We start from the raw sequence: 21,133 nt of genomic DNA, 5'->3' as shown, positions 1-21,133 counted from the left end.
AGGGTCAGGGTTGGGGTTAGGGTTGGGGTCGGTGTTGGGGTCAGGGTTAGGGTTAGGGTCAGGTTAGGGGTCAGGTTCAGGGTTAGGGTTATGGGGTTAGGGTCAGGGTTATGGGGTTAGGGTTAGGGTTATGGGGTTAGGGTCATGGGGTTAGGGTCAGGATTAGGGTTATGGCGTTAGGGTTAGGGTCATGGGGTTAGGGTCAAGGTCAGGGTCAGGGTTGTGGTCAGGGTTAGGGTTGGGGTCGGTGTTGGGGTCAGGGTTAGGTTCAGGGTCAGGTTCAGGGTTAGGGTGTTAGGGTTAGGATTATGGGGTTAGGTTCAGGGTCAGGTGGGTTAGGGTCAGGGTTATGGTTAGGGTTATGGGGTTAGGGTTAGGTTCAGGGTTAGGTTCAGGGTTAGGGTCCGGGTTAGGGTCAGGTTCAGGGTTAGGTTCAGGGTTAGGGTCAGGGTTAGGTCGATTAGGTTCAGGGTTAGGGTCAGGGTTAGGTGGGTTAGGGTCAGGGTTATGGGGTTAGGGTTAGGTTCAGGGTTATCGTCAGGGTTAGGTTCAGGGTCAGGGTTAGGTGGGTTAGGGTCAGGGTTATGGGGTTAGGGTTATGGGGTTAGGGTTATGGGGTTAGGGTAGGGTTATGGGGTTAGGGTCATGGGGTTAGGGTCAAGATTAGGGTTAGGGTCATGGGGTTAGGGTCAAGGTCAGGGTCAGGGTTGTGGTCAGGGTTAGGGTTGGGGTCGGTGTTGGGGTCAGGGTTAGGTTCAGGGTCAGGTTCAGGGTTAGGGTTATGGTGTTAGGGTTAGGATTATGGGGTTAGGTTCAGGGTCAGGTGGGTTAGGGTCAGGGTTATGGTTAGGGTTATGGGGTTAGGGTTAGGTTCAGGGTTAGGTTCAGGGTTAGGTTCAGGGTTAGGGTCAGGGTTAGGGTCAGGTTCAGGGTTAGGTTCAGGGTTAGGGTCAGGGTTAGGTCGATTAGGTTCAGGGTTAGGGTCAGGGTTAGGTGGGTTAGGGTCAGGGTTATGGGGTTAGGGTTATGGGGTTAGGATTATGGGGTTAGGGTTAGGTTCAGGGTTATGGTCAGGGTTAGGTTCAGGGTTAGGGTTAGGGTCAGGGTTAGGTGGGTTAGGGTCAGGGTTATGGGGTTAGGGTTATGGGGTTAGGGTTATGGGGTTAGGGTTATGGGGTTAGGGTTTGGGTTATGGGGTTAGGGTTTGGGTTAGTGTTAGGGTGAGGGTTAGGGTTATGGGGTTTGGGTTAGGGTTATGGGGTTAGGGTTATGGGGTTAGGGTTAGGGTCAGGGTCACCTACCTCCAAGGTCCACCATGGCCTTAAAGCAGGAGAGGTTGAAGGCTGTGACAATGTCGTGTCCATCCAGGATCCATGTTGAGTTCATCAGACCCATAAACTTCAGCATCTCCTCCTCTGACCTGAAACAGCAGACAGCTGCCTTCACAAAACCCCACAAGGTACTGATGGACTGCAAGAATATCCTCTTTACCAGGGGTTTGAGCTGCTCACCTCAGGGTGACATTACAGGGTACCGGGGGACAAAAGAAATAGGCCAAACAATCCTTTGTCCCAGTAGCAGTAAGGCTCCTGAATGTTTAAACTACCAGGAGGACCAGTGTTCTGGACTAGAGCTAACATTGTGGTTAAACTACCAGGAGGACCAGTGTTCTGACCTACAGCTAACATTGTAGTTAAACTACCAGGAGGACCAGTGTTCTGGCTTACAGCTAACATTGTAGTTCAACTACCAGGAGGACCAGTGTTCTGGCCTCCAGCTAACATTGTAGTTAAACTACCAGGAGGACCACTGTTCTGACCTACAGCTAACATTGTAGTTAAACTACCAGGAGGACCAGTGTTCTGGACTACAGCTAACATTGTAGTTCAACTACCAGGAGGACCAGTGTTCTGGCCTCCAGCTAACATTGTAGTTAAACTACCAGGAGGACCAGTGTTCTGACCTACATCTAACATTGTAGTTAAACTACCAGGAGGACCAGTGTTCTGGCTTACAGCTAACATTGTAGTTAAACTACCAGGAGGACCAGTGTTCTGACCTACAACTAACATTGTAGTTAAACTCCCAGGAGGACCAGTGTTCTGGCTTACAGCTAACATTGTAGTTCAACTACCAGGAGGACCAGTGTTCTGGCCTCCAGCTAACATTGTAGTTAAACTACCAGGAGGACCACTGTTCTGACCTACAGCTAACATTGTGGTTAATCTACCAGGAGGACCAGTGTTCTGGACTACAGCTAACATTGTAGTTAAACTACCAGGAGGACCAGTGTTCTGGACTACAGCTAACATTGTAGTCAAACTACCAGGAGGACCACTGTTCTGGCCTCCAGCTAACATTGTAGTTAAACTACCAGGAGGACCAGTATTCTGACCTACATTTATCATTGTAGTTAAACTACCAGGAGGACCAGTGTTCTGACCTACAGCTAACATTGTAGTTAAACTACCAGGAGGACCAGTGTTCTGACCTACAGCTAACATTGTAGTTAAACTACCAGGAGGACCAGTGTTCTGGACTACAGCTAACATTGTAGTCAAACTACCAGGAGGACCACTGTTCTGGCCTACAGCTAATATTGTAGTTAAACTACCAGGAGGACCAGTGTTCTGGCCTACAGCTAACATTGTAGTTAAACTACCAGGAGGACCAGTGTTCTGGCCTACAGCTAACATTGTGGTTAAACTACCAGGAGGACCAGTGTTCTGACCTACAGCTAACATTGTAGTTGAACTACCAGGAGGACCAGTGTTCTGGCTTACAGCTAACATTGTAGTTCAACTACCAGGAGGACCAGTGTTCTGGACTACAGCTAACATTGTAGTTAAACTACCAGGAGGACCAGTGTTCTGGACTACAGCTAACATTGTAGTTAAACTACCAGGAGGACCAGTGTTCTGGCCTCCAGCTAACATTGTAGTTAAACTACCAGGAGGACCAGTGTTCTGACCTACATCTAACATTGTAGTTAAACTACCAGGAGGACCAGTGTTCTGACCTACAGCTAACATTGTACATAAACTACCAGGAGGACCACTGTTCTGGCGTCCAGCTAACATTGTAGATAAACTACCAGGAGGACCAGTGTTCTGACCTACAGCTAACATTGTAGTTAAACTACCAGGAGGACCAGTGTTCTGGACTACAGCTAACATTGTAGTTAAACTACCAGGAGGACCAGTGTTCTCGCCTCCAGCTAACATTGTAGTTAAACTACCAGGAGGACCACTGTTCTGACCTACAGCTAACATTGTAGTTAAACTACCAGGAGGACCACTGTTCTGACCTACAGCTAACATTGTGGTTAATCTACCAGGAGGACCAGTGTTCTGGACTACAGCTAACATTGTAGTTAAACTACCAGGAGGACCAGTGTTCTGGACTACAGCTAACATTGTAGTTAAACTACCAGGAGGACCAGTGTTCTGGCCTCCAGCTAACATTATAGTTAAACTACCAGGAGGACCAGTGTTCTGACCTACAGCTAACATTGTAGTTAAACTACCAGGAGGACCAGTGTTCTGGCTTACAGCTAACATTGTAGTTCAACTACCAGGAGGACCAGTGTTCTGGCCTCCAGCTAACATTGTAGTTAAACTACCAGGAGGACCAGTGTTCTGACCTACAGCTAACATTGTAGTTAAACTACCAGGAGGACCAGTGTTCTGACCTACAGCTAACATTGTAGTTAAACTACCAGGAGGACCAGTGTTCTGGCCTACAGCTAACATTGTAGTTAAACTACCAGGAGGACCAGTGTTCTGGCCTCCAGCTAACATTGTAGCTAAACTACCAGGAGGACCAGTGTTCTGGACTACAGCTACCATTGTAGTTAAACTACCAGGAGGACCAGTGTTCTGGCCTACAGCTAACATTGTAGTTAAACTACCAGGAGGACCAGTGGTCTGGACTACAGCTAAAGCTTCCATTGTGTGATATGTCTGAAACCACAATGATCCTCTACTATAGATCTATATATATACTGTCTCTGACTGAGGCCCTGTCTGGAACCATAATGATCCTCTACTATAGATCTATATATACACTGTCTCTGACTGAGGCCCTGTCTGGAACCATAATGATCCTCTAATATAGATCTATATATATACTGTCTCTGACTGAGGCCCTGTCTGGAACCATAATGATCCTCTACTATAGATCTATATATACACTGTCTCTGACTGAGGCCCTGCCTGGAACCATAATGATCCTCTCTTATAGATCTATATAGATACTGTCTATACTTGCATGGTTTTTACAATGCTACTATTCTCACTAGAACCTGTTGCAATATATAATACATGTTTCCAAATGTAATTATAATTAATGCAAACTATTCAATTATTTATTGAGGGGGAAAACTGAATTCATAATATTCTATTGTATTATGTGCTAATGTTTATGTCCAGTGAATAAATGTTGAATCTCCTTCTATCTGTAACACAGAATGAACTGGCAGTGAGGGAGACTTTCAGAGCACAGAACCCTCAGATAAAAACACTAAACCCTTCAAGGCAAATTGTTAACCCTAAGCCCAAATCCCTCAAGGCAAATTGTTAACCCTAAACCCAACCCCTAACCCCTCAATGCAAATAGTTAACCCTAAGCCCAACCCTAAACCCCTCAATGCAAATTGTTAACCCTAAGCCCAACCCTAAACCCCTCACCGCAAATTGTTAACCCTAACCCTAAGCCCAACCCTAAACCCCTCAAGGCAAATTATTAACCCTAAACCCAACCCTAAACACCTCAAGGCAAATTGTTAACCCTAACCCTAAGCCCAACCCTAAACCCCTCAAGGCAAATTGTTAACCCCTAAACCAAATCAAATCAAATCAAATGTATTTATATAGCCCTTCGTACATCAGCTGATATCTCAAAGTGCTGTACAGAAACCCAGTCTAAAACCCCAAACAGCAAGCAATGCAGGTGTAGAAGCACGGTGGCTAGGAAAAACTCCCTAGAAAGGCCAAAACCTAGGAAGAAACCTAGAGAGGAACCAGGCTATGTGGGGTGGCCAGTCCTCTTCTGGCTGTGCCAGGTGGAGATTATAACAGAACATGGCCAAGATGTTCAAATGTTCATAAATGACCAGCATGGTCAAATAATAATAAGGCAGAACAGTTGAAACTGGAGCAGCAGCACGGTCAGGTGGACTGGGGACAGCAAGGAGTCATCATGTCAGGTAGTCCTGGGGCATGGTCCTAGGGCTCAGGTCCTCCGAGAGAGAGAAAGAAAGAGAGAAGGAGAGAATTAGAGAACGCACACTTAGATTCACACAGGACACCGAATAGGACAGGAGAAGTACTCCAGATATAACAAACTGACCCTAGCCCCCCGACACATAAACTACTGCAGCATAAATACTGGAGGCTGAGACAGGAGGGGTCAGGAGACACTGTGGCCCCATCCGAGGACACCCCCGGACAGGGCCAAACAGGAAGGATATAACCCCACCCACTTTGCCAAAGCACAGCCCCCACACCACTAGAGGGATATCTTCATCCACCAACTTACCATCCTGAGACAAGGCTGAGTATAGCCCACAAAGACCTCCGCCACGGCACAACCCAAGGGGGGGGCGCCAACCCAGACAGGATGACCACATCAGTGAATCAACCCACACAGGTGACGCACCCCCTCCAGGGATGGCATGAGAGAGCCCCAGTAAGCCAGTGACTCAGCCCCTGTAATAGGGTTAGAGGCAGAGAATCCCAGTGGAAAGAGGGGAACCGGCCAGGCAGAGACAGCAATGGCGGTTCGTTGCTCCAGAGTCTTTCCGTTCACCTTCCCACTCCTGGGCCAGACTACACTCAATCATATGACCCACTGAAGAGATGAGTCTTCGGTAAAGACTTAAATGTTGAGACCGAGTTTGCGTCTCTGACATGGGTAGGCAGACCGTTCCATAAAAATGGAGCTCTATAGGAGAAAGCCCTGCCTCCAGCTGTTTGCTTAGAAATTCTAGGGACAATTAGGAGGCCTGCGTCTTGTGACCGTAGCGTACGTGTAGGTATGTACGGCAGGACCAAATCAGAGAGATAGGTAGGAGCAAGCCCATGTAATGCTTTGTAGGTTAGCAGTAAAATCTTGAAATCAGCCCTTGCTTTGACAGGAAGCCAGTGTAGAGAGGCTAGCACCGGAGTAATGTGATCAATTTTTTGGGCTCTAGTCAGGATTCTAGCAGCCGTATTTAGCACTAACTGAAGTTTATTTAGTGCTTTATCCGGGTAGCTGGAAAGTAGAGCATTGCAGTAGTCTAACCTAGAAGTGACAAAAGCATGGATTAATTTTTCTGCATCATTTTTGGACAGAAAGTTTCTGATTTTTGCAATGTTACGTAGATGGAAAAAAGCTGTCCTTGAAATGGTCTTGATATGTTCTTCAAAAGAGAGATCAGGGTCCAGAGTAACGCCGAGGTCCTTCACAGTTTTATTTGAGACGACTGTACAACCATTAAGATTAATTGTCAGATTCAACAGAAGATCTCTTTGTTTCTTGGGACCTAGAACAAGCATCTCTGTTTTGTCCGAGTTTAAAAGTAGAAAGTTTGCAGCCATCCACTTCCTTATGTCTGAAACACATGCTTCTAGCAAGGGCAATTTTGGGGCTTCGCCATGTTTCATTGAAATGTACAGCTGTGTGTCATCCGCATAGCAGTGAAAGTTAACATTATGTTTTTGAATAACATCCCCAAGAGGTAAAATATTTAGTGAAAACAATAGTGGTCCTAAAACGGAACCTTGAGGAACACCGAAATTTACAGAGGACAAACCATTCACAGAGACAAACTGATATCTTTCCGACAGATAAGATCTAAACCAGGCCAGAACTTGTCCGTGTAGACCAATTTGGGTTTCCAATCTCTCCAAAAGAATGTGGTGATCAATGGATTCAAAAGCAGCACTAAGGTCTAGGAGCACGAGGACAGATGCAGAGCCTCGGTCCGATGCCATTAAAATGTCATTTACCACCTTCACAAGTGCCGTCTCAGTGCTATGATGGGGTCTAAAACCAGACTGAAGCATTTCGTATACATTTCGTATACATTGTTTGTCTGCGCAACAGCCTTTTCTAAAATGTTTGAGAGGAATGGAAGATTCGATTTAGGCTGATAGTTTTTTTATATTTTCTGGGTCAAGGTTTGGCTTTTTCAAGAGAGGCTTTATTACTGCCACTTTTAGTGAGTTTGGTACACATCCGGTGGATAGAGAGCCGTTTATTATGTTCAACATAGGAGGGCCAAGCACAGGAAGCAGCTCTTTCAGTAGTTTAGTTGGAATAGGGTCCAGTATGCAGCTTGAAAGTTTAGAGGCCATGATTATTTTCATCATTGTGTCAAGAGATATAGTACTAAAACACTTGAGCGTCTCTCTTGATCCTAAGTCCTGGCAGAGTTGTGCAGACTCAGGACAACTGAGCTTTGAAGAAATACGCAGATTTAAAGAGGAGTCCGTAATTTGCTTTCTAATAATCATAATCTTTTCCTCAAAGAAGTTCATGAATTTATCACTGCTAAAGTGAAAGTCATCCTCTCTTGGGGAATGCTGCTTTTTAGTTAGCTTTGCGACAGTATCAAAAAGGAATTTCGGATTGTTCTTATTTTCCTCAATTAAGTTAGAAAAATAGGATGATCGAGCAGCAGTAAGGGCTCTTCGGTACTGCACAGTACTGTCTTTCCAAGCTAGTCGGAAGACTTCCAGTTTGGTGTGGCGCCATTTCCGTTCCAATTTTCTGGAAGCTTGCTTCAGAGCTCGGGTATTTTCTGTGTACCAGGGAGCTAGTTTCTTATGAGAAATGTTTTTAGTTTTTAGGGGTGCAACTGCATCTAGGGTATTGCGCAAGGTTAAATTGAGTTCCTCAGTTAGGTGGTTAACTGATTTTTGTCCTCTGGCGTCCTTGGGTAGACAGAGGGAATCTGGAAGGACATCAAGGAATCTTTGTGTTGTCTGTGAATTTATAGCACGACTTTTGATGTTCCTTGGTTGGGGTCTGAGCAGATTATTTGTTGCAATTGCAAACGTAATAAAATGGTGGTCCAATAGTCCAGGATTATGAGGAAAAACATTAAGATCCACAACATTTATTCCATAAACCCAACCCTAAACCCCTCAAGGCAAATTGTTAACCCTAAACCCAACCCTAAACCACTCACGGCAAATTGTTAACCCTAAGCCCAACCCTAAACCCCTCACGGCAAATTGTTAACCCTAAACCCAACCCCAAACCCCTCAAGGCAAATTGTTAACCCTTACCCCAACCCTAAACCCCCCGAGGCAAAATGTTCAATGGAGCTTTAGCTGATTGAAAGCACAAAAAGGAGATGAATGTCTTGGCCTCCCATCCTAACACTAACCCAACCTAACCTTAACCCATCCTAACCCATACTAACTCTAACCCATCCTAACCTTAACCCTTCCCAACCCATACTAACCCTAACCCATACTAACCCTAACCCAACCTAACTCTAACCCATACGAACTCTAACCCATACTAACTCTAACCCATCCAAACCATAACCCATACTAACTCTAACCCATCCAAACCCTCACCCATACTAACCCTAAACCATACTAACTCTAACCCATACTAACTCTAACCCATACTAACTCTAACCCATACTAACTCTAACCCATACTAACTCTAACCCAACCTAACTCTAACCCAACCTAACTCTAACCCATCCTAACCCTAACCCATACTAACTCTAACCCATCCAAACCCTAACCCATACTAACTCTAACCCATCCAAACCCTCACCCATACTAACCCTAACCCATACTAACTCTAATCCAACCTAACTCTAACCCATACTAACTCTAACCCATCCAAACCCTAACCCATACTAACTCTAACCCAACCTAACTCTAACCCATACTAACTAACCCAACCTAACCCATCCCAACCCATACTAACCCATACTAACCCAACCTAACTCTAACCCATACTAACTAACCCAACCTAACCTTAACCCATCCTAACCCATACTAACTCTAACCCATCCTAACCTTAACCCATCCCAGCTCATATTAACTCTAACCCATACTAACTAACCAAATCTAACCTTAACGCATCCTAACCCATACTAACTCTAACCCATCCTAACCTTAACCCATCCCAGCCCATACTAACCCATACTAACTCTAACCCAACCTAACCTTAACCCATCCCAGCCCATACTAACCCTAACCCATCCCAGCCCATACTAACTCTAACCCATACTAACTCTAACCCAACCTAACCATAACCCATCCAAACCCTAACCCATCCAAACCCTAACCCATCCTAACCCATACTAACTTTAACCCATCCTAACCTTAAACCATCCCAACCCAAACTAACCATAACCCAACCTAACCCTAACTCATCCAAACCCTAACCCATCCTAACCCATACTAACTCTAACCCATACTAACCCTAACCCATTCAAACCCTAACCCATACTAACTCTAACCCATCCAAACCCTAACTCATACTAACCCTAACCCATCCTAACTCTAACCAATACTAACTCTAACCCATCCAAACCCTAACCCATACTAACCCTAACCCATTCTAACCCTAACCCATCCTAACCTTAACCCATACTAACCCAACCTAACTCTAACCCATACTAACTCTAACCTATATTAACTCTAACCCATCCTAACCCTAACCCATCCCAACCCATACTAACCCTAACCCAACCTAACGCTAACCCATCCTTTTCCCGAAGCGGATCCTCTGTTTGGTCCACCACCGAGGACAATGGATCGGATCCCAGCCGGCGACCCAAAACAACGGCGCCGCAGAAGGGGCAGACGGAGCGGTCTTCTGGTCAGGCTCCGTAGACGGGCACATCGCGCACCGCTCCTGAGTATACTACTCGCCAATGTCCAGTCTCTTGACAACAAGGTAGATGAAATTCTAGCAAGGTCTGCCTTCCAGAGAGACATCGGAGATTGTAACATTCTTTGTTTCACGGAAACATGGTTCACTCGGGATACGTCATCAGAGTCGGTACAGCCACCTGGTTTCTTCACACATCGCGCTGACAGAAACAAACATCTCTCTGGTAAGAAGAAGGGCGGGGGTGCATGCCTTATGATTAATGAGACGTGGTGTGATCATAACAACATTCAGGAAGTCCTTTTGTTCACCTGACCTAGAATTCAAGTCCTTTTGTTCACCTGACCTAGAATTCCTTACAATGGTCTGTTCAACAATGGTCCTACCAATCGGATTCCACGCTTCAAGATTGCGTCAAACACGTGGACTGGGATATGTTCCGCATAGCGTCGAACAATAACATTGATGAATACGCTGATTCGGTGAGCGAGTTTATTAGCAAGTGCATCGGTGATGTTGTACCCACAGCGTCTATTAAAACATTCCACAACCAGAAACTGTGGATTAATGGCAGCATTCGCGCAAAACTGAAAGCGTGAACCATTGCTTTTAGTCAGGGCAAGGTGACCGGAAACATGACCGAATACAAACAGTGTAGCTATTCCCTCCGCAAGGCAATCAAACAAGCTAAGGTTCAATATAGAGACAAAGTAGTCACAATTCAACGGCTCAGACACGAGAGGTATCTACAGGGTCTACAGTCAATCACGGACTACAAAAGGAAAACCAGCCACGTCGCGGACCACTATGTCTTGCTCCCAGACAAACTGAACAACTTCTTTGCTCGCTTTGAGGACAATACAGTGCCACTGACACGTCCCACTACCAAAACCTGCGGGCTCTCCTTCACTGCAGCCAACGTGAGTAAAACATTTAAACGTGTTAATCCTCGCAGGGCTGCCGGCCCAGACTGCATCCCCAGCCGCATCCTCAGAGCATCACCATCTGGCTGGTGTGTTTACGGACATATTCAATCAATCCTTATCCCAGTCTGCTGTTCCCACATGCTTCAAGAGGGCCACCATTGTTCCTGTTCCCAAGGAAGCGAAGGTAACTGAGCTAAATGACTATTGCCCTGTAGCACTCACTTCTGTCATCATGAAGTGCTTTGAGAGACTAGTCAAGGACCATATCCCCTCCACCCTACCTGACACCCTACACCCACTCCAATTTGCTTACCGCCCCAATAGGTCCACAGATGACGCAATAAAATCACACTGCACACTGCCCTAACCCATCTGGACAAGAGGAATACCTATGTACGAATGCTGTTCATCGACTACAGCTCAGCATTTAACACCATAGTACCCTCCAAACTCGTCATCAAGCACGAAACCCTGGGTCTCGACCCCGCCCTGTGTAACTGGGTCCTGGACTTCCTGACAGGCCGCCCCCAGGTGGTGAGGGTAGAAAACAACATCTCCACCCAGCTGATCCTCAACAATGGGGCCACACAAGGGTGCGTTCTCAGCCCTCTCCTGTACTCCCTGTTCACCCGCGTGGCCATGCACGCCTCCAGCACAAGCATTTCGCTACACTCGCATTAACATCTGCTAACCATGTGTATGTGACAAATAAAATGTCATTTGATTTGATAACCCTAACCCATACTAACTCTAACCCAACCTAACCCATACTAAGATATATTTGAAGTTATATAATTCCTCTACTTCCTTGATAAAGATGATACAGTCCACCTACCTGTAGATGGTTTGGAAGATGTCTTCAGGTGAGATGCCAAATGTTTTTTCATTTTGGTTCTTCCCCTCTCTGTAAAATATCAAACACAATGACCGTCAGCTGAGAAGCATATGAAAACATAACCCTGCTTAACTGATGCAATGTAACGGTTTATGTGAGGTAGATGAACATGACATTAGTATTCAGTTGGGAGTACATCTTCATTCAGCATCTGGTGTTGTATTGTTGTTTAGCCACCTGACAGCGTGCACCATGTTGTTCCACAGAGGGTAGATGGTCTGTGATTGGTAGATGATCATGTCATGAAGAGACTTGGCGCTGCCCTTGGCCAGGTAGAGGTTGGCCACATCAGTACCGCTGTAACAGGCTAGAACCAAGAGAAAAGTAAAAACATTACTGCTATAACATACTGAACTAAGATAACATTACTGCTGGAACACTCTAGAACCAAGAGAACATTACTGCTGTAACACTCTAGAACCAAGAGAACATTACTGCTGTAACACTCTAGAACCAGGAGAACATTACTGCTGTAACATGCTAGAACTAAAAGAACACTACTGCTGTAACACTCTAGAACCAAGAGAACATTACTCCTGCAATAATCTAGATCCAAGAGAACATTACTGATGTAATGATCTAGAACCAAGAGAGCATTACTGCTGTAACACTCTAGAACCAAGAGAACATTACTGCTGTAATATTCCTAGAACTAAAAGAACAGTACTGCTGTAATAATCTAGAACCAAGACAATAGTACTGCTGTAACACCCTAGAACCAAGAGAACACTACTGCTTTTATACACTAGAATAGTACTGCTGTAACATGTAAGAACCACGAGAACAGTACTGTGGTAACATGCTAGAACCACGAGAACAGTACTGCTGTAACATGCTAGAACCAAAATAACTGTACTGCTGTAACACAATAACCAAAATAACAGTACATTACTGCAGTAACACTCTAGAACCAAGAGAACAGTACTGTGGTAACTATAACCAAGATAGCAGTACTGCTGTAACAAGCTAGAATCAAGAGAACAGTACTACTGTAACATGCAAGAACCAAGAGAACAGTACTGCTGTTACATGCTAGAACCAAGATAACGTTACTGCTGTAACATGCTAGAACTAAAAGAACAGTACTGCTGTAACACTAGAACCAAGACAAAAGTACTGAACCAAAAGAACCAAGAGAACAGGAACACAAAATAACCAAAAGTAAAGTAACTGTTTATTTTTTTGAACCAAGAGAAAATTACTACTGTAACACGATGGAACCATGAGAACAGTACTGCTGTAACACGCTAGAAACAAGAGAACAGAAACAAGTAAGAACTAAGAGAACAGAACTGCTGTAATAATCTATTACATCGTCTGAGATCCCCAAGGATTGGTAAGCTGCCGCGGTCATCCCCCTCTTCAAAGGGGGAGACACCCTGGACCCAAACTGTTACAGACCTACAGTATATCCATCCAGCCCTGCCTATCTAAGGTCTTCGAAAGCCAAGTCTACAAACAGATCACTGACCATCTCGAATCCCACCGTACCTTCTCCGCTGTGCAATATGGTTTCCGAGCCGGCACCTCAGCCACGCTCAAGGTACTAAACGATATCATAACCGCCATCGATAAAAGACAGTACTGTGCAGCCGTCTTCATCGACCTGGCCAAAGCTTTCGACTCTGTCAATCATCATATTCTTATCGGCAGACTCAGTAGCCTCGGTTTTTCTAATGACTGCCTCGCCTGGTTCACCAACTACTTTGCAGACAGAGTTCAGTGTGTCAAATCGGAGGGCATGTTGTCCGGTCCTCTGGCAGTCTCTATGGGGGTGCCACAGGGTTAAATTCTCAGGCCGACTCTTTTCTCTGTATATATCAATGATGTTGCTCTTGCTGCGGGCAATTCCCTGATCGGCTTTCTATTTCGCAACAAAGCCTCCTTCACTCACGCCGCCAAACTTACCCTAGTAAAACTGACTATCCTACCGATCCTCGACTTCAGCGATGTCATCTACAAAATAGCTTCCAATACTCTACTCAGCAAACTGGATGCAGTTTATCACAGTGCCATCCGTTTTCTTACTAAAGCACCTTATACCACCCACCACTGCGACCTGTATGCTCTAGTCGGCTGGCCCTCGCTACATATTCGTCGCCAGACCCACTGGCTCCAGGTCATCTACAAGTCCATGCTAGGTAAAGCTCCGCCTTATCTCAGTTCACTGGTCACGATGGCAACACCCACCCGTAGCACACGCTCCAGCAGGTGTATCTCACTGATCATCCTTAAAGCCAACACCTCATTTGGCCGCCTTTCCTTCCAGCTCTCTGCTGCCTGTGACTGGAACGAATTGCAAACATCGCTGAAGTTGGAGACTTTTATCTCCCTCGCCAACTTTAAACATCTGCTATCTGAGCAGCTAACCGATCGCTGCAGCTGTATATAGTCTATCGGTAAATAGCCCACCCAATTTATTTACTTTTCTGCTCTGTTGCACACCAGTATCTCTACCTGCACATGACCATCTGATCATTTATCACTCCAGTGTTAATATGCTAAATTGTAATTATTCGCCTATCTCCTCATGCCTTTTGCACACAATGCATATAGACTCTTTCTTTTTTTTCTACTGTGTTATTGGGGGCGGCAGGGTAGCCTAGTGGTTAGAGCGTTGGACTAGTAACCGAAAAGTTGCAAGTTCAAATCCCCGAGCTGACAAGGTACAAATCTGTTGTTCTGCCCCTGAACAGGCAGCTAACCCACTGTTCCTAGGCCGTCATTGAAAATAAGAATTTGTTCTTAACTGACTTGCCTAGTAAACAAATTTACTTGTTTATTGTTTACTCCATGTGTAACTCTGTGTTGTTGTTTGTTCACACTGCTATGCTTTATCTTGGCCAGGTCGCAGTTGTAAATGAGAACTTGTTCTCAACTAGCCTACCTGGTTAAATAAAGGTGGAATTAAAAAAAAAATATTAAAAGAACCATGAGAAGTGCATTACTGCTGTAATACTCTAGAACCAAGTGAAAAATAATGCTGTAAGACTAAAACCAAGAGGACATTACTGCTGTAACACGCTAAAACCAAGAGAACATTACTGCTGTAAGACTAGAACCAAGAGGACATTACTATTGTAAAACGAGAACCAGGAGAACAGCACTAATGTAACACTAGAACCAAGACAACAGGACATTACTGCTGAAACACTATAGAACAAAGACAACAGCACTGACGTAACAGTCTAGAACCAAGACCCAAATCCAGATAGCTGATATTCTGAAAGAGCTGCAAAATCTGGACCCCTACAAATCAGCAGGACTAGACAATCTGGACTCTCTCTTCCTAAAATTATCTGCCGAAATTGTTGCAACCCCTATAACTAGTCTGTTCAACATCTCTTTCGTATCGTCTGAGATTCCCAAAGATTGGAAAGCTGCCGTGGTCATCCCCACACTCTAGACACAAACTGTTATAGACCTATATCTATCCTACCCTGCCTTTCTAAATTCTACGAAAGCCAAGTTAACAACCAGATCACCGACCATTTTGAATCCCACCATACCTTCTCCGCTATGTATTTGTTATGGATCTCAATTAGTTAATGTGTAACGGTCCTATGTGTAGCATAGGTGTTGTGCTGCCATCCTGTTGCACAAGTCCCCTATGCTGAGAAGGAAGCTTCTGTGATGAAGCAAAAAGCTGACCTCGAAGCAAGTTTATATGTTCTCCAAGTTGAGAGAGCAGCTGCTGCTGCGTTGGCTGAAGCTGCAGCCTTTGAATTTCTATGTTTTCGGCCTAGTATGGTTCTCAATCAGAGGCAGGTGTCATTAGTTGTCTCTGATTGAGAATCATACTTAGGTAGCCTGGGCACTGTTTGTTTGTGGGTGATTGTCTATGTTGATGGCATGTTTCAGCACAGTCCATATGATTAGCTTCACGGTTATTATTTTGTTTACGGGTTTTGTATAGTGTTCAGTGTTCACTACTTTCTTTATTAAAGATTGACCATGGACACTTACCACGCCGCGTATTGGTCCTCAGATCCATCTCGCCTCTCCTCTTCAGATGAAGAGGAGGACGGCCGTGACAGAATCACCCACCAACCAAGGACCAAGCGGCGTGGTAGAAAACAGCGACGACAGCAGCAGCAGCAGCAGCAGCAGCAACAACAGCGGCCGGTATCACAGGACTCCTGGACATGGGAGGAGATACTGAACGGAGAGGGACCCTGGGCACAGGCTGGGGAATATCGCCGCCCCAAAGCAGAGCTGGAGGCAGCGAAAGCTGAGCGGCGGCGATATGAGGAGGCAGCACGGCAGTGCGACAGGTACGAGAGACAGCCCCAAAATGTTTTTGGGGGGGAGGCACACGAGGGGTGGAGCTAAGCCAGGTAGCAGACCTGCGCTCACTCCTCGTGCTTATTATAAGCAGCGCGATACTGGGCAGGCACCGTGTTATGCGGTTAAGCGCATGGTGTCGCCAGTACGTGTCCATAGCCCGGTGCGCTATAGGACAGCCCCCCGAGAGTGTCATGCGAGTGCGGGCATCGAGCCAGGGCGTATGGTGCCTGCTCAGCGGGTCTGGTCGCCGGTACGCAGTTTTGGTCCAGGGTATCCTGCGCCGGCTCTGCGTGCTGTGTCTCCGGGGCGCTGGGAGGGTGCAGTGCGTCCTCTGCCTGCGCTCCGCTCGTGCCGGGCGAATGTGGGAATGGAGCCTAAGGGAGAGGTGCGTGTAGTAAGCACTAGATCTCCCGTGCTTACCCACAGCCCGGTTCAACCTGTGCCTGCACTCTGGAGGGTCCGGGCTAGAGTGGTTATCCAGCCTGGGGAAGTGGTGCCAAGGTTGCGCTCCAGTGCTCCCCCACAGCCCGGTCCTTCAGGTGCCTCCTCCTAACCCCAAGCCTCCTGAAGGTCTCCCCAGCCTGGTGGTTCCTGTGGCAGCCCCACGCACCAGGCTGTCTCTCTGTCTCCTCCCTGCAGGTGGTCCTGTCTGTCCGGCGCCGCTGCCGGAGTCTCCCGCCTGTCCGGCGCCGCTGCCGGAGTCTCCCGCCTGTCCGGCGCCTCTGCCGGAGTCTCCCGCCTGTCCGGCGCCTCTGCCGGAGTCTCCCGCCTGTCCGGCGCCTCTGCCGGAGTCTCCCGCCTGTCCGGCGCCTCTGCCGGAGTCTCCCGCCTGTCCGGCGCCTCTGCCGGACTCTCCCGCCTGTCTGGCGCCTCTGCCGGAGCCTCCCGCCTGTCTGGCGCCTCTGCCGGAGCCTCCCGCCTGTCCGGCGCCTCTGCCGGAGCCTCCCACCTGTCCGGCGCCTCTGCCGGAGCCTACCCGCCTGTCCGGCGCCGCTGCCGGAGCCTCCCGCCTGTCCGGCGCCGCTGCCGGAGCCTCCCACCTGTCCGGCGCCGGAGCCTTCCGCCTGTCCGGCGCCGCTGCCGGACCCTCCCGCCTGTCCGGCGCCGCTGCCGGAGCCCCTCTGCCCAGAGCTGCTGCCGCACCTCTGTCCCGAGCAGCTGACCCTCTGTCCCGAGCAGCTGCCCCACCTCTGTCCCGAGCTGTCCCTCTGTCCCGAGCAGCTGCCCCACCTCTGTCCCGAGCCGCCCCTCTGTCCCAAGCAGCCCCTCTGTCCAGTGGGGTCATTGAGTAGGGTGGCCATGGTGAGAAAGCCACGGAGGCGGACAATAAGGCGGACTAAGACAATGATGAAGTGGAGTCCGCGTCCTGCGCCAGAGCCGCCACCGCGGACAGACGCCCACCCAGACCCTCCCCTATAGGTCAAGGTTTTGCGGCCGGAGTCCGCACCTTTGGGGGGGGGGGGTTACTGTCACGTTCTGACCTCTATTTCCGTTGTTTTGTATTTATTTAGTATGGTCAGGGCGTGAGTTGGGTGGGCAGTCTATGTTTGTTTTTCTATGTTTTGGGACATTTCTATGTTTTCGGCCTAGTATGGTTCTCAATCAGAGGCAGGTGTCATTAGTTGTCTCTGATTGAGAATCATACTTAGGTAGCCTGGGTTGCACTGTTTGTTTGTGGGTGATTGTCTATGTTGATGGCTTGTTTCAGCACAGTCCATATGATTAGCTTCACGGTTGTTATTTTGTTTACTGGTTTTGTATAGTGTTCAGTGTTCACTACTTTCTTTATTAAAGATTGACCATGGACACTTACCACGCCGCGTATTGGTCCTCAGATCCATCTCGCCTCTCCTCTTCAGATGAAGAGGAGGACGGCCGTGACAAGCTTAGTGTTGACCCAGCTACATGTCATAATCCAGAAAGTAGCAAACAACAGAACATGAGCAGAGACTCTCCGTTCAAAAGAAAGGAACAGCAGCATGGTGGAAATGGAAAACAAGCCCACTTCCAGTCACACACACAAAACTTCCCTGAGTCACAAGTGGCACCAGACCTCATCAAGTACCTCCTACGCCGTGAGATGGTGAGTTCCGGACTCCTGAAGTTTGATGATCGCCCTGAAAATGATTGGGCATGGAAAGCATCCTTTCTCAATGCGACCAGAGACTTGAATTTATCAGCCAGGGAAGAGTTAGATCTAATTACCAAGTGGCTAGGGGCAGAGTCGTCTGAGCAAGCAAACAGAATTAGATCTGTCCATATTTTCAACGCAACAGCAGGGCTTAACATGGTCTGGCAACGACTAGAAGAGTGCTATGGTACACCCGAAGTGATCGAGAATGCACTGTTGAAGAAAATTGATGATTTTCCAAAACTGGCTAACAAAGACAATCACAAACTAAGAGAACTAAGTGACATTCTTCTCGAACTGGAGTGTGCTATAGTAGAAGGGTACCTTCCAGGCTTCGCTTATCTGGACACATCTTCGGGGGGTAAACCCTATTGTAGAGAAACTTCCATTCAGTTTACAAGAAAAATGGATAGCACAGGGATCTAAATATAAGGAGGACTATCGGGTAGCATTCCCACTATTCTCGTTCTTCTCGGGATTCATCAGGAACCAGGCGAAAATTAGAAATGACCCCAGCTTCACCCTCTACACCTCAACTAACCAGGTGCCCATGAAAAGTGAGAAACCTGCCAGGTACAGCAGGAAGACACCTGTGACTGTATACAAGTGACTATATACAAGACAGATGCGTCATCTGAGGCCTCAGACCACCAAACCAAACCCAGTAAGACAAAGGTTGAAAACCCTGACCATCACTGCCCAATACATAACAAGCCTCATCCTCTTAAAAAGTGTTGTGGGTTTAGATACAAAACTCTAGATGAGCGCAAATCATATCTCAAAGACAATGGCATTTGTTTCCGATGTTGTGGTCATGATGACGTGTTCTGGGGTAACAGAGACTTCAGGCAGGAGAGCCGTCAACTTCATGGTGGAGTCTATAGATGGACACATGCAGCTCACTCTCCCTACTCTGATAGAGTGTGATATGATGCCAGACGATAGGATGGAGATTCCCTCCCTCGACATTGCGTATCATCATCCCCATCTGCAACCAGTTATGGACAAAATTCCAGCTGTGGACCCAGACGCTCCCATCCTCCTGCTCTTAGGACGAGACATCTTAAGGGTACACAAGGTACGAGAGCAAATCAATGGGCCCCACGACACTCCTTATGCACAGCGACTCGACCTCGGGTGGGTCATCGTGGGTGAGGTCTGTCTGGGAACGGCTCACCGACCAGCCAATGTTAACGTGTTCAGGACAAACATACTTCAAAATGGTCGCACATCCTATCTGAGCCCTTGCCCTGACATCATCCAGGTAAAAGAGAACTACAGCAGCGTAGCTCAGAAACACATCTCTCCTTCTACAGTGCACCCGAAGATATCCAATCACAACTGTGAACACAGACAGCCTGGGATGTTCCGTGTTCGACAAAACACAAGACGATGATAAACCAGCACCATCAGTGGAGGACAAAGCCTTCTTGGACATTATGGACAAACAGGTTTTCCAGGATGATGGAAACAACTGGGTGGCTCCACTACCCTTTTGCCCCACTAGACGTCGCCTTCCTAATAACAGGGAGCAGGCCATGAACCGTCTCACATCACTTCGCAGGACTTTAGACAAAAAGCCTGACATGAAGCGTCATTTTATTGACTTCATGCAAAAGATGCTGGATAACGACCAAGCCGAACCTTCACAGCCACTAGAGGGAGACGACGAACGTTGGTATCTGCCCATATTTGGTGTTTACCATCCACAAAAGCCTGAACAAATACAAGTAGTATTTGACTCCAGTGCTAAGTGTCAAGGCGTGTCACTTAACGATGTTCTGCTCAGTGGTCCAGACTTAAACAACACACTCTTGGGTGTCCTAATGCGTTTCCGCAAGGATTGCATTGCACTAACAGCAGATGTGCAACAAATGTTTACTGTTTTGGTGTACGTGAGGATCACAGAGATTACTTAAGGTTTCTCTGGTATGAAGATAACAACCCAGATAGAAACATAACTGAGTACAGGATGAAAGTCCATGTATTTGGGAACAGCCCTTCACCAGCCGTAGCCAGCTACTGCATGAGACGAGCAGCGCTACAGGGTGAGAAGGAACATGGGTCAGAACCCAAGCAATATGTAGTGAGGAACTTCTACGTCGATGATGGTCTGACATCAGCAGCTACTACAGAAGAAGCTATCAACATTCTAAGAAAAACACAAGCAATGTTGGCGGAGTCCAACATGAAACTACACAAGATTGCATCCAATAGCAAAACAGTTATGGAAGCCTTCCCTATGGAGGACCGTGCGAAAGACTTAAAAGATCTGGACCTAGGAGTGGATCCTCTCCCCTTTCAACGGAGTCTGGGACTTTCCTGGAACCTGGAAACAGACAGCTTCTCATTCCAGGTGTCCCACAATGAGAAGCCTTTTACACGGAGAGGCATCCTGTCCACAGTGAATAGTCTTTATGACCCCCTTGGGTTCGTGGCTCCAATAACAATGCAAGGTAAAGCCTTAATCAGAGAACTCTCTTCTGATCAGAGTGACTGGGATGCCCCTCTTCCCACAGAAAAAGAAGGGGAATGGAAAATGTGGAAAGAATCTTTGATGGAGTTGGAACATATGAATATTCAGCGGACCTACATCCCAGTCTCCTTGTCTACCACTCAAAGAAGAGAGCTACACATCTTCTCGGATGCCTCTACAGTAGCCATAGGAGCAGTAGCCTACCTGAGAGTTATTGACTCGGAAGGTCAATGCCATGTTGGATTTGTCATGGGGAAATCAAAATTGGCCCCTCGTCCGGCCCACACTATCCCACGCCTAGAACTGTGTGCGGCTTTGCTAGCTGTTGAGATGTATGAACTGATCAAAGACGAAATGGACATTGATGTACATGCAGCCAAGTTCTACACAGACAGTAAGATAGATTCTCGGTTACATCCACAATGTCATCAAAAGATTCTACGTTTATGTTGCCAATAGGGTAACTCGCATCAGGAAGTCTACCCATCCAGATCAGTGGTGCTATGTAAACACTGACAGCAATCCAGCAGACCAGCAACCAGGCCCATACTTGCTGCGCTCTTAAAACA

At 47.1% G+C, this 21,133-nt stretch overlaps 1 protein-coding gene across 1 annotated transcript in view; it reads right to left on the bottom strand.

Moving 5' to 3' along the window:
- asmt2 (acetylserotonin O-methyltransferase 2) overlaps positions 1-21,133 on the bottom strand; it is a 102,391-nt gene that overhangs the window by 22,352 nt on the left and 58,906 nt on the right. Inside the window, exons 4-6 of the mRNA XM_036962707.1 lie at positions 11,848-11,977; positions 11,611-11,679; positions 1,302-1,420 (exon numbers count right to left, since the gene is read on the bottom strand). Of these exons, the coding sequence (XP_036818602.1) occupies positions 1,302-1,420; positions 11,611-11,679; positions 11,848-11,977 (318 nt within the window). The remainder of the gene's footprint in view (positions 1-1,301; positions 1,421-11,610; positions 11,680-11,847; positions 11,978-21,133) is intronic.

The sequence above is a fragment of the Oncorhynchus mykiss genome, chromosome 25, assembly GCF_013265735.2.
Source record: "Oncorhynchus mykiss isolate Arlee chromosome 25, USDA_OmykA_1.1, whole genome shotgun sequence".
In the NCBI taxonomy this organism is placed as follows: Eukaryota; Metazoa; Chordata; class Actinopteri; order Salmoniformes; family Salmonidae; genus Oncorhynchus; species Oncorhynchus mykiss.
The sequence above is the reverse complement of the archived record's forward strand: the minus strand, read 5'-3'. Positions and strand labels throughout refer to the sequence as shown.